At 37.6% G+C, this 27,505-nt stretch overlaps 1 protein-coding gene and 1 pseudogene across 1 annotated transcript in view; one reads left to right on the top strand and one right to left on the bottom strand.

Moving 5' to 3' along the window:
- The window catches only part of ERICH3 (glutamate rich 3), a 106,071-nt gene that overhangs the window by 49,730 nt on the left and 28,836 nt on the right, over positions 1 to 27,505 (bottom strand). The window contains exons 4-8 of the mRNA XM_047868877.1: positions 24,984 to 25,055; positions 22,957 to 23,085; positions 17,992 to 18,150; positions 13,466 to 13,684; positions 108 to 288 (exon numbers count right to left, since the gene is read on the bottom strand). Coding sequence (XP_047724833.1) covers positions 108 to 288; positions 13,466 to 13,684; positions 17,992 to 18,150; positions 22,957 to 23,085; positions 24,984 to 25,055 — 760 coding nt within the window. The remainder of the gene's footprint in view (positions 1 to 107; positions 289 to 13,465; positions 13,685 to 17,991; positions 18,151 to 22,956; positions 23,086 to 24,983; positions 25,056 to 27,505) is intronic.
- LOC125172524 (60S ribosomal protein L26-like) lies at positions 11,583 to 11,999 on the top strand (annotated as a pseudogene).

Raw genomic sequence — 27,505 nt, 5'->3', positions numbered from 1 at the left:
GCATAATTTCATAGAGTGATTGAAGTCATTTTGATATTATATCAACGATAGCTTATCTATAGCATCAACCTCAAGCAACTTAAAAAAAATTCACATTTCATGTGTACCTTTTTCAAGTAGTTTGCCTTTGTAAACACAAAGGTTTTCCCCACCACAGTGTTGTTGATAAACTTTTATTTCATCCCGGAAGTCTGGGTGATCATGAGATAGGTGCACGTTTTTCCCCAAATAGATCATTGTAATAGCTGCATTACTATGCAGTGGTGTTCTGTGAACCTTTCTTGAATCCTAGAGTAAACAAAAGAAGGGGACTTATTAATTAATTACCTTCTAATCAGAGGGTAATGGTACTGTAATACGAGGAGTAGAGAAGGCTCGTTTTATGTACCTAGCAACAAAACCTTTATAAAATGTCAACCTTCGCAGTGCACAAAAAGTCAAGCCCATTACAAAACAAATCGCTCTAATAATTACATGCATTTTGGGTTTATATTTTTCATGTAAATGCCAGGGGTCTGGACAAAGTTTGTCACTTTTTATTTTAGTTGTGTATGTATTTTACACACAATGAAAATACCCGTGATGCCAAGATGAAACTGCTCTTGGTTCTTTTAGCTGATTCTTGAATCGAAATTCAAATCAAAATAATTAAATACCGGTGGCATAGTTTTGTTCTAACTTGAATTGATTTTGTGATTTAGCAACTGTCTTTGCAATTGAGTGCTTCATCTTTATACTTGAGCACTGACAATATATCCTTCCGTGATCTTCTATGTGAGAGGGGGCCGGCACATGTCCGATTCCTTCTACGGCTGCTCTGGGGATTAGAGACATGTGCTATATGCCTAGGAGTCTCCAGTTTTACAGGAGACATTCAGTTCAATGAAAAACCAACATTATTAGTATTATTTTTAATATCAAACAGTACACCCAATCAAAAAAGGCTGTTCTATGGTGTTCACAAATTTAGAACATAAACAATAAATTGATATGCCAGAGATGGAAAGAAATGTCCTTTTTCTTGCCTCCTACTTTGTATTCGATTTTCACAATAATGAATGAACAAAGAGTTTAATCTCTAAGAGGAATATGAGGAAAGAGAAGCAGAAAAAGGAAGAGGACGAGACAGAGAAATAGTCATGTAAAAATACTGTCAGCTCAAGAATTATACAGAGGCCAGGCAATAATTTTAATCTACTTCACTTTTCTGAAAATCAATTTTCAGCTAAATGGAAAATGTGAAGAGACCAACTTTCACTGAACTCAAAGCAATTATTTAAGTTTGATTTCACTGAATTACGAATGCCTTGGAAACATGCATTTTTTTTTAAATAACAAAGCTACAACAAAAATTTCTGAAGGAACTCCTAAAATATTTCCATCTCCAAATCCATCCTCTTCCACTTCAGAGGATTCTTTTTTCCTCATTCAATTCCATTTCTCTGAAGCAAAAACCAGAGGAAGTACATCTGATTAAATGAAATTCTGCAAATGACAGTCTAAAAGTATAAATGGGGAAGGAATCCCAAGATTTAAAATTTAAGCAAATGGTCTTGCCTATGGCAGACAGAGCTCCCAAATAGAGAGGTAATCACCAGAAATATTTCAGGAACATCAGTAGCCATGAAGGTAAATCAGCAACCTGGATAATTCTTTGCAGATTAGAAACATCTCTCTGAGTCACAGTGGAAAGCAAAGGGGGTGATGGCAGGCCTGACTCCAAGTTGCAAAAGCATGCCACGTTTGCTCTGGCCCGGGTAGCTGTGGAGCTGTGACATGCACTTGTGTGGCCCAGTGCACAATCACCCGCCTACAGCAAATCCAGTTCCAAGCTCCCACTAGAACATTTAATGATATGACGATTAAATAAGAGCATCTCCTTTTTGTTAAGCAATACTTTCTAACGTGGCATAGATTCAGAAGTAGCCCTGTGAGCTTCTGGGAGATAAGCTCTATATAAATGCAAGGTAATAGTGAGATTATGGTGGAGGAAATGCCTGCCTCATATGTACAAAATGAGAGAGTGGAAGTTGAAATGTTTAAAAATAAAATAAAGGAAATGACAGTTCTTCACCTTTTTCATTTATTCTTACTCATTTTTTTTTTCCTGCCAAAATGTGTTCCTGATAACATCTCTTTTCTCCTGGGTCTAGTTACTTCATTCTTTTAAAAAATATTCCCCAATTATTGCCACCAAGTAACCTTTTTTGGATTTTAACAGGAGGCCCGAGTGACAGCTCGTGATTAAATACGTGCAGTAGGAAATGAATAATTGTTTCCTTCAGTTGACTCAATTGCCTCTATACTTACCATCTTCCAAGGTTATAAGGACCCAGGCTGATGAAACTTTAACAAGGTTTCACGGCCCTTTCTGCTGTCCTCAAGCAAGTATCAAAACCTTCCATGAACATTCAGTTCCATTTCAGGAACCAGAGCAGAGCCTCATGCCCTTGCACAACTAAGGGTTGTCTTTCTTACTTCCTGTACCACTTGCTTATGACTTTCCTTCTCATTTCTTTCCAGATATCTCAGGCAAGTATAATCTGAGCTGACAAATAAACAGCATGCTCGTTGAGTGGTTAACTAGTCAGCCATCACATATGTATAATATTTAGCATTCAATTAATATACTCAATTTTCAGGGGCACCTGGGTGGCTCAGTCGGTTAAGCGTCTGACTCTTGATTTCAGCTCAGGTCATGATCTCATGGTTCCGGACATACAGCCCCACATCGGGCTCTGTGCTGACAGTGTGGAGCCTGCTTGGGATTCTGTCCTCCTCTCTCTCTGCCCTTCCCTGTCCCTCTCTCTCTCAAAAATGAATAAATTTAGTATATATATATATATATATATATATACTAAATGCTCACTGGGCCCTCTTTTATCTCTGCTCAGGCCTGAGTGAGAGGTGGACTTAAGAGACTCTAAGGGGATCAAAGGGCCTGTTCTTGCTGATAGCGTTGGGCAGTCACTCCTCTTCATCCACTTAGCCAAGACCTGATGAACTCCAAGCACCATAGAGTCTTTTTCCAGGCCACTGGGATAAATCTGTAGTTAGTAGAGCGGCCACAGAATTTATCATCCAAACTGGGAGACACAGTGAAAGAGGTATTACTAATAATTATACTAGAAAAAAACAAACACAAATTTGAACTGTTCCAAGAAAACTGAGATGTTACTCTATTCACTGGTCTCCCTATTTCTAGCCTGATGTCTCTCAAAACCTCCTTCCTCTGTGGTATCAGTGATCTATTGTCACTAAATAGATTACGTGATTCTTTTGCTTGAAGTCCTCCAAAGATTCTCAGTATCCATGGGATAAGGTCCAACATTTCTCAAATAACAAAAAAATGTCTTATATTCTTAACTTCTACTATCTCTCAACTATTTGCAATTTCTTTTGATACCTTTAAAGGCCCAGCAGCTGCACTAATTGTAGTGGTCCGAACACTACCAAATACTTTTAATCTCCAGACTTATATAAGTCTGTAAGTCACATGGCAGTGAAACCATTCCCCTGTATCCCTCTCACTGTCAGTAGATAAAGACAGTATCTTACTGATCTTTATGCCCCCAGCGTCTTGCCAGTGCTGACACCTAGCAAGGGCCTAATAAACATTGATCTGACTGGACACAGCCATGGAACAGTTAGGGATTCCACATTCTTTCCTTTGCTGAGACAAAAGCTACAGTGCCAGTATGATGACACTGCCCTAAGTCAGAAGCTTTCTGCATTTATAGGAACGCGATAGGTACCACATCATGAAAACGGATTCACAGGGGCCTGTTAGACAACACCTTTGGTAACTAAGCCGTGACAAAGATGGATTCAAAGCGTGGATAAGGAGTAGCAGGCAGTCCCCACGTTGACTCTGATTCAGGTTAGGGAGAGAAAATTCCCAAGTGAGCCAGAGTTAAGAGTGTGCCATTGTTCGATGTTCGTATCCTAAGGATTCAAGAAGCAGCTGGTTGTAAGGGAAACCTCTTCTCACAGTATTCATTTGGTTCCTCTCTCTCTCTTTCCTTTCATGCTGGTGTTTCCTTGTTCTCTCCTCCTCCCTCCTTTGCTTTTGTTATGCTTCCTCTTTTCCCTCTCCTCTTGCCCATTTTTCTTCCCACTATATTGCATGTCTGGGGCTTATTCCTGACATGCCCCCCAATGCCTCAACCCTTCTGGAGGTATCAGAGCTCCAGATTTTGAGGAGGTGGGGTTGACACATGAACCTTCCCTTCCTCATCTCCTTCAACAAAACACATTCAGTAAGTCTGCTCAGAGGCAGAAAAGATCTGGCTGCGTTTTGCTTTTGGTGAGAAAGTCTGGAAAGCTTACAAGGTCTGCCAGTTGGACTGGCTTTTGCACCTTTTTAAAAGTCTTTTTTAGTAATGCAGTTACCAAACTGCGATGTTAATTTTAAGTGAAAACATTCTTTAAAGGAAAGTGCCTGAAATAAATCAAGCCTATGTGAAATATGTTGAATTATCCTATATTAAAATCATGCTGATGCTTTCCTTTTTCATTCTCAAATCTGAGTCCACTGGTGAGGAAAACCAAGAATAAAAAATACCGAGATAATATGTTGACTAGAATGGAAATTAAAAAAAAAAAGTTAAAGTAAGTCAAACAAAGGAAATATACAATCTCTCTCACAAAGCTAACATTTGCTAGACTTTATTTGTTGTTGAAGAAAAGGGATCTATGTCTGAAAGGCATAATTTATTTCTATAATATTTCCATAAGCTAAATAGTACAATTCAGAGTTTAATTTTTTGTATAGATAATAAGGTAATACCTCTTTATGAACACAATACTAATAAACACTTGATTAAGTGTAAGTGAAATCAAATGTCTGCCCTCAACAAGCTTCATAATCTGGGAGTAGAAGTGACAATTAACAAAAGTACATGAATATTGATACTAAGCAGAATATATAAGGGACATAAGAAAGTAACAGAATCTTTTTTTTTTTTAATTTTAGAGAGAGACAGAGAAAGAGAGAGTGCACGAGTGAGGGAGAGGGGCATAGAGAGAGAGAATGAGAATCCCAAGCAGGGTTCATGCTCAGGGTAGAGCCCAACTCGGGGCTCAATCCAATGACCCTGGGATCATGACCCGAGCTGAAATCAAGAGGCAGATGCTCAACTGACTGAGCCAGCCAGGAGCCCCACAAAATCCTTTTGAAGAGAGGAAGAGATGGGATCCTATTAGGATGTATAGCAATCACTACAGAACATAAGGCCTCTCACCGGGGCTGGGAGAGGTGAGAAAGAAGATATAACCTCCTTCTTATATCTCAGGCACTCACAAGCAATTCATAGAAAAAGAACATCTCTGCATTGAAGAAGCACCTGACCAATTGTGATTAATATCTTCAAGGATTTGAGAGAAAAAAGACTTGTAGATAAATTCCATATAATATGGATTTGAGGATTACAAATGCAGGCTCTTAACTGTAAGTATAGTGAGTGTATACACTTAGTCTGCCACTAACTAATTATGTGATGATGGCCAGATTATTTAACCTTTCTTGCCTCAGTTTCCTCATCTTTAATATGGATAAATTATCTCATCTCTTTCTTGAGTTTATTGTGTGTATTAAATGAGAAAATGTATGTAAAACACTGAGCAAAACTCCTGGAACATGCTTAGGGTCCATCAAATGGAAGATAGAATCATTGCTGCCATCATTGAATGTAAACATAAACATTTTATTTTATTAAAAGCTAACAAAGGTAATTAAATAAGAAAAAAGTTATATTGATGATTTAAAAGGGAGTAAGCATCAGGCAGAAAGTAATAACAGAAAAAAGCACAGATCAGAGGTGGGGAAGTGGTGGGCCAACCAGCTGAGGGTCCAGGGAGTAGCTCAGTTTAGCTTGGATGGGAGCGGAAAGCTGGAAAGGAGTCAAAATATGAGAGTCCTTGAATGCCAGTGTATAAGCATATGTTTTTATTCTGATGTTTTGACATCTGGAGCCTTACTGACTCTGGGGAAACTACCTCTCCCAAGACTAATTCCTAGAGAGGGTAAATGACTTTCCTGGGAGCATGCTTTTCATGTACAAACTAACTAACCCAGAGCTCACATCCACCCTCCCCTTACCTCTGTGACCTGGCTCTTAAAATCTGGGCCAATATTCCCCTGCCCTTAGAACCCCCTTCTCTAGGACCAGACAACTCAGGACAGCTTCCACACTCTGGAGCCTGTCGAAATTATTCATACTGTTCAATCCTAAGCCTGCTCACCCCATCTTCCCTGTTCCTTCTCTCAGAAACCACAACAAAGGCTCTTGCCCATGTTTCCCTCCCACTTCCCAATCTCCTGACCAACCCTGGTGTTTCCTTGTGTGGTCCTGCATGACTTATGTGATGGTTAGTTTTATCTGTCAGCTTACCTGGGCCACAATGCCCAGATATGTGGTCAAACCTTATTCTGGATAGAACCCTATCGTACATGGCATGCCCCTTCCTTTTGGGAACTGTTAAGTGCAAAGTGTCCTTTCAATGACAATCATCTCCTGATCTATAAGTCTCAACATACCTGAATAATCATGAAACCTACATTTTAAAGCAATGAAGCATAAAACATACCTGCTTTCATTAGGAAAGAAGCTGGTGAAGGTTTTAATCAGGGGAGGAGTATGTTGGGAGCTATTCTATCAAGTTTTATTTAATTGCATTATGTAGGTTCTGTCAGTACTGAGATGGACCCAGCTTGCTCTTGTTTCGCCTTCCTGCCTTTTACCCTCTGCTCCCTGAGTCCATCTGCTCGCTTCCTACTCTTCTTTCAAAGCCCATTTCAAATGTCGTCTTCTCTCTGAAATGCTCTTCAATCTCCTCAAAGCGAGTATTTCCTTCATTGTGCTTTATTTATACCACTATGACTATACTCACCACAATGTGTCATGGTTAATGGTAGATATTTCTGTCTCCCTTGCTATACTGCAATCCTTCTGAGAACAAGGATTTGGCTTTACTCATCTTGGTAACCTCAGCACCTAGCACAGTGCTTGTCACAATCAATAAGAGCTAACTTGAGCTATTTGTTGACTTAAAGGCATAATGGAAGTATGTAGATGACTGCAACAGCCCTGTGAAGAGTTAGGTAGACAGTCCCTGACCCGGGGATGTGGCACTGAGAAGGGAAAGGGATTATCAGACACATGAGCCACCGTCCAGGTGCTAGAGATGTACAGTCTGTGACAGCAGCCACTTGGCTGTTGGGCATTTGAAAGGCAGCTCATTTGAATGAGATGCACCATAAATATAAAATGCTTACTGAATTTCAAAGACATAGTACGAAAAACATTGTACAGTGCTCATTAAAACTCATACTGATTACATGTTCAAATGATAATATGTTGAATACACTTGATTAAATACAATATGTTAATAAAATTAATTTCACATGTTTCTTTTTACCCTTTTTGGTATAGTTATGAGACATTGAAATTGCATATGTGGCTTGCATTATATTTCTATTGGATATTTCTGATCTGGAGGACTTAGCAATTAACTGATGTGAGATGCAGACAGAAGAAGGAATCCTAGATTTTGAGCCCAAATTACTGGGAAAAAGGTCATGCTTTATGAGATACGTTAACTGAATGGATGGAGAAGCTGGCTAAACCAGGTCAAATTTAAGGGGAAGCAGAATCTACCAGTCAGTCACCAGTAATTGCACAGGACTCATGGGGACTGTAGGAGGTAGGGAGGGGACCTTGACCAGATACAGAGAAAGCCCAGACTAGTTCATGCCTGGAGAAGCTCTTTGTCCTTTATTTCATAAAACATATAAAAAAATAAAAACAAACCTTTTTTGGTTTTTTTTTTAGATTAGTAACTATAATGATTAAGTAGCTTCTTATTTAAAAGCTCATGTTTTCACATTTATATACACCATTTATGGAACCATTCACATTTTAATAGAGGTGACCAGCAATATTGTGTGAGAACATAAAAATCTGCAGATGTGTGAGGTAAACCTCAGGGCAAAATCTAACTAGTCTGTAAAAGCGGTATAACTAGTCTCACAGATTCTGTAAAAACAGTGTAACTAGTCTCACAGATTCTGTAAAAACAGTATAACTAGTCTCACAGATTCTGTAAGAACAGTGTAACTAGTCTCACAGAGTCTGTAAAAGCAGTGTAACTAGTCTCACAGAGTCTGTAAAAACAGTGTAACTAGTCTCACAGAGTCTGTAAAAACAGTGTAACTAGTCTCACAGATTCTGTAAAAACTGTAACTAGTCTCACAGATTCTGTAAAAACAGTGTAACTAGTCTCACAGAGTCTATAAAAGCAGTGTAACTAGTCTCACAGATTCTGTAAAAGCAGTATAAAAGCTCTGCTGGTCCTAGAACAAAAGGAAACAAAGCAACAGGGAACAGTAGCAACTTTCCAGGCTGTAAGATCTACCACACCTTGTCATTTAGCTCCATGGATCATCCCCTAGAGACACAGATCACAGAAGGCAGAGACTATGCTCTACAGAAGAACAGGCCTTATTTCTTTTCCTTTTCTGACATGGTTTTTTTTTTTCCTTTTAAGATGATTTGGAGGATGCTTTGGGGGTGGTAGGCATAAAATGAGTAAATTTAATGTACAAACTACTCATGAGAGCCACCTCTCCTTAAATAAATCTTTTCTAGATTTCTATAAAGTAAATCAAATTACTGAAGGAAAAGTGCAAGACTTTCCCCACTGTGCCAATTTTATTCTATACCTGAGGACCCAGGAGCTAGTGACAAATCCAAGAGACATCTAGGAAGTTCCCGAAGTCATGCGACAAGATGACTACATCTGGAATACAAAAACAAGAGTCAAGGTCTAAGCCTGTAGTGATGGCTAATAAGTATGAAGAAGAGTCACAAAGGAGGCAAGATGAGAGGTAAAAGGAGATGGCAAAGAAAGATGAAGGTAGAGTGTCATGGAAGGCAAAGGAGGAAAGTTTCAAGGAAGAGGCAGTAGGCAATAATAGCATAAAATGCTACTATCAAAGAAAAATCATGGTAAGTAGAAAATACAAATGAAGATGGCAGAAGTAAGTCTAAGTATACTACTAAATCAAATAAATGTGATTGACCTAAACTCACTTATTAAAGGAACAGATATTTTCAGATTGAAATAAACACAAAGCATCCACATGCTACATAAATACATTTAAAACCTAAAGTTTAAATTCAAAGATATTAAAAGGCTGAAAGTAAAATGAATATATATACACACACACACATATATATATATAATATTAAATACTATATATTAAATACTAATTTAAAGAAAATAAGTACTGAGACAACAGAGATCTTAAGGCTAAAAGTAATGTGATAAAGAGGAACATTTTTTAATCATAAAGAATCACTTCACCAGTAAAATAGAATCATCCTAAATCCGAGAGCATATGACCAGGGATTCTTAACATTACAAAGCAGAATTTGACATAATTATAAGGAGAAACTGACAGGTCTACAATTACAGAGAATGAATTATCTCTAGAAGTTAGGAACTGAGAGAGCAGATAAACAAGAATGCTAAGCATGTGAAAACAGGAAAGACATAATTAACATTTATTATCTACTGGACATTTATAGAACTCTATTCCCAATATTAAGAGATTCACTTTACAAAAACTGAATATATATTAGTCCACAAGAAAGTCTCCACAAATACCAAAGAATCAAAATCATAGAGTAAGACATGTTTTATTGATTTTTTAAAAAGTTTATTTATTTATTTTGAGAGAGAAAGGGGGCATGAGCAGGGGAGGGGCAGAGAGAGAGGGAGAGAGAGAATCCCAAGCAGGCTCCATGCTATCAGCATGGAGCCTGACCCTGGGATCCATCACGCAACCATGAGATTAAGACCTAAGCCAAGATCGAGTGCCATATACTTAACTGAGCCACCCAGGCACCCCAGAGAGCAAGATGATTTTTAAAAGTAACATTGAGTGGAGGGACCTGGATGGTTCAGCCATTTAAGCTTCTGACTCTTGATGGTTGTGAGATTGAACCCCACATTGGGCTCTGCACTGGGCGTGGAGCCTGCTTAAGATTCTCTCTCCCCCTTTCCCTCTCTGCCCCTCCCCTGTGTGCTCTCTCTCTCTCTCAAAAAAAAAAAAAAAAAAAGTAACATTCAGTGAACCAAAAGGGAGTTCTTAGAATTAAAATAAGGCACCAAAAGAAAAAACTCAGTAGAATGTGTGGAAGATAAAATTATGGAAATCTCCTGTCAAGTAGAACAAAAAAAAGAATGAGAAAATAGAAGAGAAAAGCTAAGAATATTAGAGTTTCACTCTAGTAGCTCCAGCATTCCCCAAACAGAGATTCCAAATAGAGAGAATAGAAGTTTGGAAACAAAAGACCAAGTCAGGCTAAAACCCTGTAACTCAAAAGACAGACATGCTAAGGTCTATGGAAGCCAGGATGCCCTCTAACACCATGGTGTTGCTAACCCCAGTGCAGAACGCCCAGCGGAGGCTGGCTTACATGCTTATCTGCACTTCACTTGTCATGGCCACAGGGTGGAAAAGTCCCTGCTCTCCCCTCCGTGCCCAGTACAGAAGCCCAGCGCATCCAGTGGCTGACCCACACTAAGACTTGCCTAGATGCCCTGACCCTGGTGAGCCCCATCTCCCTGGGAAACTCTCATGACCTGGCTTCTCTGACTTATCCAGAAGAGGCTCTTAAAACTATCAAGGAACCAAACTTGGACTCTGACCCAAAGACTCCATTTAGCTTCTTTCTCCTTTCTCCTGTAAACATTGTTCTTTCATTACAATGGTAGATTTGAGCTTATTTCTGAAGTTTCATGCATCTAAATCAGAGAACTCTGAAGAGAAACAGGACTCAGCTAAGAAAGAAGTCAGTATGATGGTTACTCTGGGAAGCAGTAGGGGATGTGATGGAGCAGGAAATGGGGGCTCATAATGTGACAGCAGTGTTCTACTTGGTTAAGAAATAATGATGTGTACATGGGTGCTTGCTTGATTACTGTTATTTAACTTGCACATATAGATTTAATATGTTCTTATGGTTTATGAGATATTTAAACCTTTTTTTAAAAAAATTAAAATATGAATGGGTCGAGCTTATTCCTGTAATATATTTTAACATCAGAAGATCAAATGCTGCCAGCATGTGAATATCATGAGAAACTCACCGTTCTCACTAAATAGAGGCCACAGACTTCAAGAGCACATGTTTGCTGGCTTAGTGCAGGGGGACCAACGCCAGCATGTACAGTTCAGAGGTAAGTTAGTAGACATGGTGGGTTTTATTATTCGCCCAAATATTCACTGCCCCACTCCGTGGGAGGAAGATACTTCTTCTTCCACCGCTGTCAGGCTTTGGTAATGGAATTCAAACAGAAGTAACACGTTTCCCTGCTGAGTGGAATCTTAAAAACTTTCCATGGTTCTGTTGTCCATGAAGGCAACATACCCCAGACATACCCCAGACAGGGACTGTTTCTCCAGTCTGGGTCTCAGAATTGCAGCTGATAAACAGCAGACGATTATGCAAACAAGAAATAAACTCCGTTCTTCCCTTCTGCAGCCAGCCACCGCTGAAGCGCCAGCAGCCAAAATGAAGCTCCAACTCCTTGTGACTTCCGACCCAAGCAAGAACCATAAAAGGCATCCCAAAGCACCTTCCCACATTCGCAGAAAGATTAGGTCTTCCCCTCTTTCCCAAGAGCTGAGACAGAAGTACAACATTCAATCCATGCCCCTCCAAAAGGATGCTGAAGTATAGGTTGTGCAAGGACACTACAAAGGTCAGCAGACTGGCAAAGGAGTCCAGGTTTACAGGAAGAAATGGGGCATGTGCATTGAGCAGGCACAGCGAAAGAAGGTGGGCCTTCACCTTGGAAAGACGGTTATCACTAGACTAAAACTGGACAAAGACCACAAAGAGATCCTTGAATGTAAAGCCAAGTCTCTCCAAGTAGGAAAGGAAAAGGGCAAATATAAGGAAGAAACCATTGAGAAGATACAGGAATAAAGTAATCTGATATACTACTTTAAATAAAAACTGTTAGGGGTGCCTGGGTGGCTCAGTCGGTTAAGCGTCCGACTTCGGCTCAGGTCATGATCTCACGGTTCGTGGGTCCAAGCCCTGCATCCGTCTCTGTGTTGACAGCCTGGAGCCTGCTTCGAATTCTGTGTCTCCCTCTCTCTCAGTTCCTCCCCTGCTCATGCTCTGTCTGTCTGTCTCTCTCTCTCCTTCAAAAATAAATGAAAACATTTAAAAATTAATTAATTAAAAACTGTTAAAATGAAAAAAGAGAGAGAGAGAGAGAAATCAACCTTTGTTGTTGTAAGCTGAGCTGCCTGGGGTTGTTTGTTAGACTAAAGCGACAGCTAACTACTGTTCAGAGGACTTTGTTGGAGGAGAGAAGACGAATCTCAGGCTACAGCACATGAAGAGAAGATCCAGTTCCTCTCTGGAAGCCTGGGTATGCTGAGACACGGAGATGTATGTTACAGGGAGGATGAAAATCCAAATTAGAGAGGAGAATGACAGGCAGTGGAAAAAGGTAAAATTGAGGACCCATGGGACAGTGGACCTCTGACATGAGGAATACAAAGTTCTTCAGAAGCCATAACAAAGGAAGAATAATGGTGAAAATGGAAAAGAGAAAATTTGGGCAAGTGCAAGGAAGACAGTCCCAATATTTTGAGGTTATTGATGCAGAGAGCTGTGGGATTCAGATACGGAATGAGGTCAAAAAAGAATGCTGGAATGAGGCTGGTTTAGAAGAGTCAGTACGCAGTCTGTGTGCAAGTTGGAACTTCACTCCCTGATTCTCAATCAGTGAAAGGTAGACCTACCTATCTGGTAATAATCATGGAAGTTACATATAATTTTCATTAGTTGTGTATTTACATGATAAAAATTAAGAGATCTTTTGCCTTTGTCCTATACAGTGCCCCGTACAGTCTAACTGGTCTTTGGGCTATTTTTTTAATCAGTATTTTGAGGAAATGAGTATAACAAGCTCTGCTATTTTCAAAGAACACTGAAAGAAAATATTATACAATATTTTCCCAAAAATCACTAAAAGGAAGCTCTAATAGGTACTTGATGTGGCATGTTACGTTTTTTGGTATACTTAAGTCTCTAAATTTTCACAAATTACATGTTAAAATACTTCTGATAACACATGATTGAATGGGCAAATTGAAGGAAATAAATAATTTGGAAATGGGCATAGTACAAACTAAATTTGACCTCAAGGTTTACTGGATTTTTTAATTAATTGTGCTAAATTACTGAACTGAACTACTCAAGTATCTGATTTCAGATTCATTCAAGCTTACAATTACATTTATAAAATTATTATATTTATTTTTATAAGGCATTTGCATTTGATTTCCCTAGATTCATTTTTACTATACATCCAGAAATTTAAAAGCACAATGTAATCTGTGCTAAATTAATAAAAGAAAACTTGATTCCATATTCACCCTGGTAAAGAGAGGCTCTAAGCCATTGGGAGCAGTGGTTGGACGAAATCTTCTCCTTCTCCATGATTCAAGTCTATTTTCCCTTGTGATTTTTCCTTTGTGGGGAGGAGGTGAAGGAGGAATAGGCATCATGTAATTGTTAATGTTTGGAAGTTGATAGCGATTCACTTCCTGTGAATTGTCCATGGAGTTCTTGAACTTCATCACTGCTTTCTTGCCCTGTAATCACATTTCATGACATAACAACCAGTAAAACAGAAGTAGTGACCAACATAGCCCCAAATTTTAAGACTATGGTTTACATTGCATGTAAACACAACTGACATCAATAGGCAAACTCAAAACACTTCATGTTTTTATTGAAAAGTGGCTTTTTGTAATATCCACAGCAAGTTAAATTTTCAAAAATTTTTAACCTTATTTAAGTATACTTTTAAGCCAAATACACAGTTATGGCATTTTCAAAGTACTTTGGGATTTTTCTTCAACAACCCATTAAATCTATGGGGACCCAGCACAATTAAACAATTTAAAGTCAGGAAGTTTGGAGTATTGTACTTTGAAGCAGGGTTAGATAGTCCACTTAACAGTGGAGTGTTATTATTACTTTTTTCACACTGATTTTCACCCATCCTGGTGTTATTACATTCCTTGATAATATAATATCTAGGAACTAAATGCAGACTCTGACCCAAAGACTAGAAATTTTTCTCCTAGAAATTCAACTTGTAGGAATAAATCCTACTAAGATACTGCACAATACATTGATATAAATGTGTATAAGGGTACACACACACACATGCACACCAAATTTAGTTGAACCATCAAGTCCAACAATAGAATATTTAATTACAATTTTTTGTGGTCTTTGTAATAGATTCTCACCAGGCTTCAAAAAGAACAGTATGAATCTATTCATCCTGACATAAAAAGGTCCATGCAATGTGATCACACATTTCTTTTAAATAATTTGTATGTGGATTTTGATAAAAATAAAGGATGACAGGAAGACTTTGAACTAAGGGTTACCTTTTGGGATTTGGATTATTGGAGCATATCATTTTCCACCTTATATTATTTCCACCTTGTATTATTTGCAAAAAATGTATCAATCAAAAATTAAAGAGCACCAAAGGTATAATCAATAATTATATCACATTTTTCAAGTATATTTGAGTATTTAAATTTTCATAAATTGGTCATTTTTGTGTATCTGAGGTAGTTTCCCACACTTTAAGGCATGTTTAATCACTTTTATCCATTTTATACCCATTTATTTGGTATGGTGTTTTCAGTCAACTTATTCTTTGAGATGCTTTAATATAATGAAAAGTTACTGTTAATAAAGGAGAGTCATTCTCCAAACATTTCTCATTGCTAAATAAGTAAAGGAGGATAAATAAAGGCACATATGGTTCATATTTTGATTGAAAGCAACATTTATGTGAACATAAAGGGATTTAAATAGGCACCAAGGAATTCAGAATTGTTAAATAGTTGATATGTAGGTGCCATTTATGTTCTCATTTTTCTTTTTTCACATTTTCTGATTTTTCTGTGATGGGGTGCATTGATATTGTAATACAAATATAAATTAAGTGAAAATAAAAACAATAAAATAAGAACAATGAATCCAAACTTTGAGGCTTTGGGTTTGTTCTGTTTTGTTTTTTTCTAAGTAGTTATCAGTCAATGGTATGCCTTATTTGGAAATGGATTATTGAATTTTTTAAAAAATTAATATGCCATTCCTTACCTTGCTTTTTTAGCCCAAAGTGTCTTGGACATCTTTCCATGCTGGTACAGATAAGTTTACCTTATTATTTTGTTTAACATACTTTAATAAACTATAATATTTTTATACAACATCCTATTACATTGTTAGGTGTCTTCAATTGTTCACTATTGCAAATATTATGATATTAAATATTCTTGAATCTATTTCTTTGCACATATGTGTATATTCCTAAAATAAATTCCTATATATAAAAATGCTTGAGCATGTTCATTTAAAATATTGATATTCCCACATTGTCTTCACAAATAGTTGTACCAATTTCTATACCTATCAGTAGTGTATGAGAAACTCTCATTCTAAGGATAATCATTTTCAATCAAGTCACTATTTTTACTCAGTTGCCTCTTAACCACCCTGTTTTGACCAAATTGCTTTTGCCTAAATCAAAGATCCTCATTTCTGATGCTTAGAAACTTGCTTATGCCTATTTTCCCTTCAAAAGATTCTCCTCATATGCATAACTTTGGGAATGCTGGCATCTTTGTAAATAGTTTCTTCATTAAACTCTTTAAGAAAGCAATAAGAATTTAGTGGGTACTCATTACATACTCAGCAATCATACAGACTACTATTCTTGAGAAATTTCTAGTCTGATTTTATATTAAATCATCTTCATCATCAAGGCCATGGAAAAAATTACTTGTATTTCTGGCCAGTAGAGTTTGCCTATGTATATTACAGTAAAAACTCCAATAAGTTAGAGACTTTTGTCTGCCGTGATAATTGACATATCATCAATGCCTAGAGCAGTATCTAGTCCATAGTAAGTGCCTGATAAATATTTACTAAATGAAAAGTATAAGTTTACCTAATTTAAATTAACATGGAATTGATCTCAACCTTGTCAGCCTAAGCAAGCTACCACTAAGTGGCTATCTCTTGCTCATACCCCAAAACTTGAAAACAGGAAAATATAAGGCCCTATGCAGATTTAATAAATCCACCCAGTGTCTCAGAGCAGAGCTGGAAAATCACCTGAAAGAAAAAAAAAAATCCCTCCCTAGCCAGCAGAACTTGAATATTACTTGACTGACAGTATTTATGTATCTAACAGGAAAATGTGTCTACCAAAGTATAGGAGCTTAGGAAAAAATATAATCACGTTGGCAACTGTGGAAAGTATAAAGTATATCCCAGCACTATCTAGGGGAGAGAAAATCCCACCTATTGGACTTTAAATATTTCCAGTCCTAATGGCAAAATTATCCCAGGAAGATACACAGGATTTTAGCCAAAGACCTTTGAGTTTTCTGGTACCTTTGGCAAGCCCATTCCTAAGATGAGATAGGTACATCAAGCCATTTTAATCTGATTCCATCCCCCTACATACCATCATTCTGATTCCATGCTCACTAGGCAACCTTCTCATTGTGATCTGGCTTCCCATGTAGGTCTATCTACAGAGGGATAATGACCTGCTTCTACAGCTTTGATTATTTGATGTCTGGTGAATTAATGGCCCTTGATTATGATTTGGCTCCCTATTTTGGTTTACTAAAGGAGAAAAATGAACTTGTTCTGTATTATTTTAGTTAACCTGAGACAATCTCTCAGGATCTGACTGTTCCTGGACACTAGCTGAAACAGGAAACCTCTAGGCTTTCTAGCTGATCCTAGAAGGTCAGCTTAATTGACTTATGAATTCACAAGCCTCTGCCTAGCCCTAAGCACCATTCCCTATACAAAGTGCTACCACTCTTGGTTTAGTTTCTCCTGCTTTCTAGGAAACAACTATTAAATTAACTAAAGGTTTGGGAAAAGTGCTTCATAAACTGAAAAGCATATTAAATGGATAAAATATTAGTTATTTGTTAGAGTTATATTTATACTTTTATCATGAAACACAATCATTTCTCTGAATTAATTTCTTAGTATCAAGGTTATCTGTCAATTCTAGATGAAAAAATCTTAATTTCAAAAAAAGAAAAAAAATCTTAATTCCATATGTCTTATATTTCCTAATAAGAAATGGAACTAAATTCACCTATTTGAATGCAGTGACAACTGAACTCATGACACAGATTCTTTCTTAAGCTCGCAAATGTTTCTTCTTCATGTTGGAAATACAAAGGATACCCTCCCTAATTACTGAATGTTCTAATGATTCCTCCCTGCTTAACTAACTCATATTTTATGTTTACCACATCTCCCTCCTGAGCTCTATTAAAATAAGTTCAAATTACCAGAGATATAACCTTGAAAATGAAGCAAGTCAAGCTCCTATGTGTGATTAATTCACCATTTTTTAAAGATGGACATTCTTTTTCTTCTGTATCCAACTTTCTCCAGAGTCAAACTTGAAGCAATTTCATACACTGATGGTAAAGTAAGTCAGCATGCAAATGTAAGCCTATTCTTGGAAAGTTTCATTTTTGAGGTTTCATGCATTTAAAATTTAGAATCAGTCAACACTGGGTCTATTCTGATAGAAGTCATACCTGGCTATAAAAAGTTTCTCTTTGTTTTTTACACATCCATTCGAATTAATGAAAGGTGACCTTATATTATTACAAATCTATTCCTTACTCTTTTTGCTTAATAGCACAGAAATCATAGGCCTTCCAGTTAGAGTAAGATGTAATTAAACAGAAGTACATAGTAAATGCTTAATAAGTGCACAATATAAATTTCACTGAGTAGATTAATTGAATCTTTGTATCTTAAAACCTTGGTAATCTAATATTCTAATGAAGGATAAAAAGATATTTCTTGAAAAAGTAACATTTACCCCAATGGGAAATGGAGCTTCATTTTCCAGCAATGAGGTTTTCAATCTGGACCCCGAAGTTATCTTTGGAGCGGTTCCTACTGCAGGATTACTGGGAAGAGGCTTTAATCGAATTGGAGGCTGCATATTTCCTGGGGCAGTGTATGGTCGAGGGGCTGTCTAGACAATTAGGGAAAAAAATTCCATTTAAATTAGTATCTTGACATGTTTCCAGAACCAATTAATAACCCAACAAATTGCCTAGAGTAATTAATGGTGCCTTTTTACTGAACAGATTAAACTTTAATTATGTCCTTCCATTATACATAGCCTTATGACCCAAAGTATTTGTTAAAACATATGGTGTGGAAGTCCTCTACATAACTAAATGCCACAATTATAGAGTATTCTAGACAAAGGAGATGTTCTCTGTTAGGTTCCTGTATTTTATTCATTTTGTAAACTTGCTGACAATACCTAATTTATTCGGTGCATGAAAATGGCTTTGCTCAATTAAATGTTACCTTGAATAATGTTCCTATTTTAGAGATCTAAAGAGATATGATTGGAATGGACTCATTTCCATTTAAATGTTTTCAACATAAACTACTGTTGAGTCCTTTACATCTTAAGAATGGTGCTGAAGTAAAAGCAGACAATATGATTCAAAAAGAGAAAAGGCGGATGCCTAACTATAATACATTACCATTTATTCAACTTCTCCCTTGAAATATCAGAAAAGTAAAAATGAAAAACAGTAACCGGCAAATGGAAAACACTGTGTAAAAATGGAGAGGTTTTCTAGGCTGGATCTTTTCCATTTGCCCCTCTTCTGCCTTCTCTGCCCTGCTCTGCCCTCTGGGAGTCATTTCTTTACTGACTGCACCAACTAATCTCAGGATTCCAGTTGGATTTGGCCGATGATAGGCACTGGCAGGGGATCAGAAGACAAGAGGCAAGAGGTTGGGGTCTTAATTCTCCTGGACCCTTCCCACCAAAGGTTGTGTGTGATGGGTCAGCTGAGTCCACAGCTCCTGTCAGGCAGTCCTCTCCTAGCTGACAAGTCCTGCCTGCTGGTGCTGATACCCAATCCTTCCATCTCCCTCTCTGGTCTAGGTGCTGTGGTTTCCCATCGTGCTGACCCCAGCACGCTTAACATTCCCAGTTGGTTTTCCTTAACCCTGCCGGCATCTTTGTAAATAGTTTCTTCATTAAACTCTTCCTAATTACCCTATTTGTGTGAGCCATCTGTTTCCTGCTGAGACCCTGACTGATGCATTTTCTAATCAAGAATGTACTATAAAGAATATAAAAAGTGCGGGTATGGAGCATCAGAAATGCTTTTTGTGCCACTGACAGAACACTTTAAGTTTAGTATAAAGATCAGCAACCTTTCAAGAAGGAAAAACAAGGTTTTTGGCTCCATTGTTCTATTACAACAAAAAGTAGGAACTTGTTGAGAATAATTCATGTATATTTGGGCAAGAGAGTTAGAAGGATGGTGTATAAATGCACTGACTCAAGAACAGTGAACAACAAATATTCAACTCTGGAAAAGTGTTGTGTAAATACATAAAAAATGATGAGACAGCTCCTACCACCACAATTTGGTCTGAGTGCCATCTTTACAAGTATGTCATATGTCACTAAATGTCCGATTTTGTTAAGTCAACATTCACTGGATTCCAACTATAGGCACTATGAGGAAAATAAAAAGTAATTTTTAACATCTAATGCAACACAAGACAATTAGTGCCAAATAAACCACACAAATACTGCCAAGAGACAATAGCAACAATAACAGAATATCTAAGAACTAACAGGACTTAGAACTAAATGTTGTTTGGAATAAACCAATGAGACTAGGACAAATTCAAGTTTTCACAGAAGCATTTTATCCAAATGGATGATCAAGAGAAGAAAATGGATGAGCAGAGAAGAAGAATGATAACTTTGAACATCGAAGTAAGGAAAGCTACTTGTTGAGACAGACATGGGAAGGGTATCAAAAATAATATTGCTCAGTATCGGTTTTTCTTTCTTCACTAGTAATAGAATTTTCATCAGGGAACGTGGCTCTCATAAATAAAAACTATATTTCCCAGCATCTCTTGCAACTCTGTACAGATGTATGCCTAAGATTTGGCCAACTAGATGTGAGCAGAAGTGATACATGAAACCTCTATATCGAAGAGATGTGCTGTCACTTTCCCTTTACCCCCTTCCCTCAGATTGAAATATTCACATGATGATATGCCATCCTGGCTTATGTATATGAAGACAACACACTAAGTTTGGCAGATCAATGACACAATAGGAGTCTGAGCTTTTGATGAGCTCACACAGTAGCACTGGGCACAACAGCTGAAACTCACGTAAGTGTGTTACAGTAGGGAAGGCACCGTTATATTTAAGTCATTGCTATCTTGGGTCTCTGCACACAAACCTCTTTCATGACCTATATGGAATCCTTAGTGGATTGACTAAGGCAACATTTGATTTAAAGAAATAGAACACAATATTCTATGAGCCAAAGGCAAAATGTCTTAAAACCCACAAAGATATATCAAACTAGAGGTTTCTGAACAAGGAAATCAGATCATCCAAAAGAATTCTTTAACATTCTGTAAAACAAATATGCTTAAGACTCTCTCTTGTCAAATAATTCAACTGAACACAAACACATGGAAAATCTAATGTAGGAATTCAAGAAAGCAGGTTACTATAAACTAGAACATGATCTATTCGCTTCTGTGCTCTAAATTTTATTTCCCCCATTTGCATACAGATATCATTCAGTTAGATGAATATGGCAGTCAAATGTTTAACTGATTACATTTATCTCTAAAAACAAATCTGCATCATTCAACTAACAGCTGTGAGCTACAAACTGTTGTAGTTCACATCAGAAGCCACCTTAAATTTTGCTATATTTGAAACTGTTTGTAATATATTTTCTTGGAATAAATACGGCACTGTAGCTTAACATTTTCAAAACTGTACCAGAATGTGAATTGAAACTGACTACCTGGTGGTTACTCAGCTTAGCTGAGCATTTTTAATTCTTAGTAGAAGATCTCCAGGGGTGAATTTCCCAAGCTTGTACAGAATTAGTTGAATGGTTTTCCACAGTTTTAATGGGAATGGTGTAGCTAAAAGCCTACATGCTACTCTGAAAGTTTAGGTTCAATTAGTGACCAAGTGCAATAACTATTCACTGGATGGTTTCTTTCTTTATTCACGAAAGTTAAAAGAAAAATCAATGACAATATCCCAAAAGGATTATTTTCTCCATCTCAATGGCACACGGAGGTCAGGAGTCAAATTTAAAGGATATGTATCCAAGTTGGGAGAATTAAAAGGAAGATTTGAATTTCTGTAAAATGGGAACTACAATTCAGAGATCACAATAGGTATCCCCTATGGTGCTTTTGCACCATAGGGGGTGACCAAGTGAAGAATGGTGGCTTACCAGATAGAAAGGCTTCTGAAGTGCTGGTGTCAGTGTTTCCTGTAATTTTTAAATTACTTTCTCACTCCTGCCACATTAAGATCTCCTGGATGTATCATAAACTACTTATTGAGGGTGTTCAGCTGGAAAATTGAAAAGAAAGCCTTTCAAGGGTTTTTCCTCTCTGAAACAGGTGGGAAGATGGAAAACAGCACTTGATTGTTTCTTTTGTTTCAACCAGGTTAAGCTTTTGAGAGCCTAGTGAATTTGCCATCCAAAACCAAAAAGAATTATTTGTGTACGTATACATTTAAATGAAGCTTGGAAATATGGTATCAACAAAGGGAAAACGGTTGCTTTTCATAACTTGAGCTGTTCATCGGGAAATGTCAAAACATATTTACCTTTGAAAAATGTCAAAGCTTAACACTATATGCGATGAACCTACTTCAACAATCTGGGAAAGCTTTGCAATTTCTCTACAAATATTGTGCAATCCAAAAAAATGTTCATGCTAACAAGAAAATATATTAGGCCACATAAAATAAGAATAGAGATGTGATCAAGCAATTCATTTACAACTTAAACCATCAACCTCCAGCAAATATTTTGCAAATCTTTTCCTGTATCTATATTGTTTCAAGCTACCTTACCTTCTTTCAAGCAAATATCATCTCTATATTATAAGTGAACCAAACTGGAATGAAATGTCGGCATGGAATTTCTTTAAACAGAATCTCTGTATATTTAAGTATTTTTGTTAGGGTATGTGTACATACTTTTGATAAAAGAAACACAAATATAAGTATATAGCCCACCATGCTATACAGTATGACTGAGTTTGTGTGCATAAATAAGTTTTACAGATAAGGTGAGAGTGGAGGGAGCAGCAAGACAAAACCCAGAGGTCAGAAAACACAGAACATATGTGGAACGACTCATGGTTAGACAATCTTGCTGTATTGTAGGGTGGTAAAGGGTAATCATGAGGGGAAATATTGAGTTAGCTAAATTGAGGTCATAGGGCTTAGAGTTTTAAATGTCAGGTGGAAGAATCCAGGTTTTTCTAAACATGTCACAGAGCCAGTGAAGTCATTTCGGTATGTAAGTAACATAAATAATCTTCACTTCAAGAACACCAATCTATGGGGCACCTTGCTGGCTCAGTCAGTTGAGTGTTCGACTTTGGCTCAGGTCATGATCGCATGGTTCATGAGTTTGAGCCCTGCATCTGGCTCTGTGCTGGCAGTGCAGAGCCTGCTTGGGATTTTCTCTCTCTCTCTCTCTCTCTCTCTCTCTCTCTCTCTCTCTCTCTGCCCCTCCTCCACTTGTACTCTCTCTCTCAAAATAATTTGAAAGGGGTGATATTGATTGTAACTGGGACATTCAGTAAAGACAGTTGAACAGATACAAAACCACATTGTCATTTAGTAGGATTCACAGAATTATACAGACAAATAGAATTCTTTCTGAGAGTCATTGGAAATTATAAATTAGTTGGGATGGCACATGAGAGAGTGTTTAATAAGACTCACCAGTGTTATTGGACTGGAATGTCCTTCATCAACCAGAACACTATGGCCACGGTTAGTCTTTGGGCCAACTGGGGGGTGAGGAGATAGGATTGGCATGTTATTTTCTATAAACCATCTTGTGGATTCTCCCTAGGATAAGAAAGTGATTTGATAAGTTGATGCATCATTAGTAATCTAGGTTAGGTTATTGCCTGACAGGTAAGAGATAATTTATTATTAAAGAAGTCCTTTCTCATTACTTTCGATAGTGTTCCTTCTGGGGTGCCCGGAAGTGTTCCTTCTGGGGTGGCTCAGTCGGTTAAGCATCCCACTTTGGCTCAGGTCATGATCTCGTGGTTCATGAGTTTGAGCCCCACATCAGCTCTGTGCTGACAGCTCAGAGTCTGGAGCCTGTTTCAGATTCTGTCTCTCTCTCTCTCTCTCTCTCTCTCTCTCTCTGCCCTCCCTCGCTCATGCTCTGTCTCTCTCTCACACAAGAATAAATAAAATATTTTAAAAAAATTAATTCAAAATAAATAAACATTAAAAAAAGTGTTCCTTCTGAAGTCTATCATGACAGTCAGAAAAAGTTTCACAGCTGTACTGGGGCTTTGGGTGTGTTAGTAAGAGGCAGGAATTTCAGTCTCCTATGTTGGAAGAAACAGCTGTACTCAAAGAAATAGCAACGGATACAGTGCATCCTGAGTTCTAGCAAAAATAATATTTATTTATCTACTTTAAGCAGATCATTACAAGAAGCACAATGCTCTTCACAGCTCTGATTAGTAAAGACTACCAGCAAGTATTACTTTTCTATCTTAAAAAATTAAATCATGCCCCAAGCAAGAGGGTTGCATATTATATAAAAGGAGCCTAAATCATAGGTCTTTCAGCAAGTACAGCTGTAAAGTGAAAACCGTTATAAATAAAAATCATATAGGGAGGAAATGGAGTGTCCATCAGGAATTTCTGCCACTGTTGTAATACACTCGTGTGCTTAGTCAGTGTGTCTGGCAACCTGGGTGAGGGTGAACCACACACTGCTTGAAGCAGTGTTCGTCACTATTTCCAGTGACCATTCTTCTCCATGAGCATTTAATCAGTAAATCAGAGAATCTATAACTCAGTCCTTGATGCAGGACAATATTGGCAAAGTTGATCTCTACACACCAACTTTTCTGATCTTGAAAAACTCCCCTATCTGCTATTATTTAACAACACTTTCCTAACAAGATTTTCTTTTGACCATGATGAAATAGATTTGAGTCTATCAGGTAAGAGGGAAATATGACTGTCTTCTATGGCAAGTTGTTCTACAGAAGCTTTACAAATAGTTCTCAGTCTGTGAAATGTGTCTTAGGTCCCACATTTGTAATACGACACGGAAAATAAAGAATAACATGTGAGTTCGAGTGGCTCAAGAATAAAACTGCTAACCTAAACTGAAGCCTTTCAAACATGCTTAATTGAATCTCTTATCCTCCCAATTCAAATTTATGTTTTATAAGTTCACTTCAAAGAAGAGATGTCAAATACAAAAATGGAAAAACAAGGAATTTTTAAATGCCTTGTACAGAATGTCTAAATCTTATGCTTTTGTTTGCCAAATAGATCTTTCCTGCCATCTATTTTCAAGGGTCATGCTTGCATGAAAATGTGCCATTGTATAATTTTTAGAATGCCATTTTTCACCACTTTGGGAACATCACCATCTATTTTCAGCTTTTTAAGACAAAAAACAAAAATCCTTTGGCATCTATCACATATCAATCAAGAAAAGACAAAAGCAAAATTTCAAACTTGAAAAGAATGTTTTCATGTTTCCTTTGAAAGGTTTGTACCTTGTAAAATTTATTTTGCACAAGGAGCTCCTATTTTGCCAAGATCTTCTGAAATAATGGTGCCCAAGACATAGTCTTGGTGAAACCATCACCTGACTTCAGCTCAGTTACCCAAAGGTAAAGTGCCTTGAAAAACTTCAATAACAGCACCACTGACTTTTAAAATCATACAATAATTTAGTAAAAGAGAATTGTGTAGCTCCTTACCTTAAATCTCTGAATTTGCTCCTTCCTAGCCAAGCTCTCCAGTTTTTTCTTTATTTCAAGCTGATGATAACGCTAAGCACACAGGAAAGAATGGAGGAAAGGATCCTATCAATTATAGCAAAGAGTTTTTTAGAGGAGAATAATCCCCCCAGCTAGCTGTATTCCAATTCCCCACCTTGTCATTGAGATGGAGAAGAATCACCTGCATACGTGTGCAAGTGGGAATATAAATTGATACAACTCTTTGGAAAACCAATCCCTAACATAAAGTGGTGAAAAGGGTCCCAATCCTTTAACCAATACATTCCCACTTCAAAACCTAGGAGAAAATCAGAATTAAAAGAGAACATATCTGTGTGGTACACAAAGATGCTATCTGAAAGGATTTTTCTCTTCAAAGCAAAAATTCAGAAGCAATATAAACCGTATAGAGAAGGGTTAACTTTTGGCCACATCTGTATAATGAAATAGAATATAATCATTAGAATAAGATTCATAAAGAGTTTGTTTAAAAAAAAAGATTGAAAATGCACGTAATTCAGGAGCAAAGTAAAATACAGAATTGCACAGAACTATGATTTAATTGATCACACTTATACTGTGTGGCTGTCCCTGTGCCAGGAAGTCACATCCTGGGCAACATCTCTTCTGGAACAATGCTAATAGCTAGGCAGTCTCACTCCACAAGTGCAGAAGCTGAGGCAGAGGACCATGAATTTGTCCCAGGTCACATATCTAGTCAGTGGTGGAAATGTAATTTGAAGTTCAATCTATTGGACACTAATTTCCTGTTTGTTTGGTTTTTACTTATTTACTTATTTTTCATAAAATGTGTCCCTGTCACAACATAGCATATTTTTATCAATGTATACGTATAAATAGAGACTAAAAGGGAATGTGAGTATGTTAACAGCAGTTCTTTCTGAGACAAAGATGTTATGTGGTTATTTTCCTTTTTATGCTTTCTTGCATTTTCCTAACTTTCTGTAATATATTAATTATATAATTTAGAAATAAACCCCATATGAAAATAATCTGCTCACAATTTTGTTGGAAATCATTCAGACACATTTGAGAGCGTTTTAAAGAGTGGTTTTTTCCTGTTTTTGATCTCTTCGTGCTTCCTTTTGGACCCCGCAGGCTCCATCCTTCCCTACCCAAGTATTAATCAACCTCTTCAGATACTTCCCTTTCTTCTCTCCCTCTTCCTTGCTCTCTCACACTGATCACCATTTTGTGAAATTCGCTACCAATCATTTTCCATCTTTTATTTATTTCCAAGTCTCTGCAGCCCTCTCTCCTACTGCCCCTCCTCTTCACCAAGGCCACCAATGTCTTTGCCTCTGGGTCAGACCAAGGTCCTTTTTCCCCCAGCACTTTCCTGTTTAAGCATTGCACATTAAGCTTGTGAGAGCCTGCTGGCTTCCAGGACACCTTTCCATAGGGCCCAGGTTTCCACCACGCGAGGGCTCTCTCCTACTCCCTGTGGTAGGTAGTTCCTGGGCCTCAGCAGTGCACTGCCACCCGCCAGGTTAGCGCCCCCAGAATTGCTCTGGCTCCTTCTTCCCCACTCCATCCTCATTCAGTGTCAGTCTCTCTCCCCCTTCACATCTCTAGGGACAGCTGCCTTTCCCCAGCGTGTCATGACTGTTGTGAGTCCTTACCCTTGGGCAACAGCTTCCTAATTGACCTCCCATCTCCAATCTTTTCCAACTCATTAATCTATCTCCCACATTTTTAGCAACATCATCTTTCTAATGATGCTCTGCTCACTCATTTTACGCCCTTGCTGAAAAACGTCTCATTGCCTCATCACCTATGCTCCAAACCTAGTTAGGAATTGAAGGCTTTCCAGAAACCAGGCCCCAGCTTACAGAAGAGTGCCTCTTCCTGCTGCTCCTTCAACCAACCTGCCTTGCGGTCTGGCCTCAGTGAGCTTTCCTGCCCATCCACAATGGCCTTTCCCCTCTAACGTCGCGCCAGCTGTCCTCACTCTCTCGAATGTTTTTCTCATGCTTTCATGTGCAGCTTCACTCAGCCTTCAAGGTCCAGTTCAAATAGCAGGACCTCCGTTCTGCTTCCTCTGACTTTCATAGAGATAAGTCATCATTCTCTACTTCCCGGAACTAGATCTGTTTTTCCTCTCTTCTAACACTTGATCACTTTCTACAGTACGTTTTTGTTTTTGTTTTTTTGTTTTTTGCTTTTTTGTTTTTATATATCACAGCTACATCACATAGCTTCAAACTGGTACGTGGTAAGCCTACAATTAATGATTAATGTTTGTGGTATGAACAAATACATGAATATTAATGTATCAACATTAGTAAATAGCATCAGCATAAAATAAATGTGAGATAAATGTAACAATTTAGAGACAGCTATTCTATTTGTTAATTATATTAATATATTACATATCATAGTTATATATATTACATCATATGAAATTATATTATATATTCTATATTAACACTTATCTAAGACATTTATTCCAAATTTTAAGAATATACAAAGACTCTTAA

This window comes from Prionailurus viverrinus, chromosome C1 (genome assembly GCF_022837055.1).
Source record: "Prionailurus viverrinus isolate Anna chromosome C1, UM_Priviv_1.0, whole genome shotgun sequence".
Taxonomy (NCBI): Eukaryota; Metazoa; Chordata; class Mammalia; order Carnivora; family Felidae; genus Prionailurus; species Prionailurus viverrinus.
Note: the sequence above shows the minus strand (reverse complement) of the source record. Positions and strands in the feature narration are given on the sequence as shown.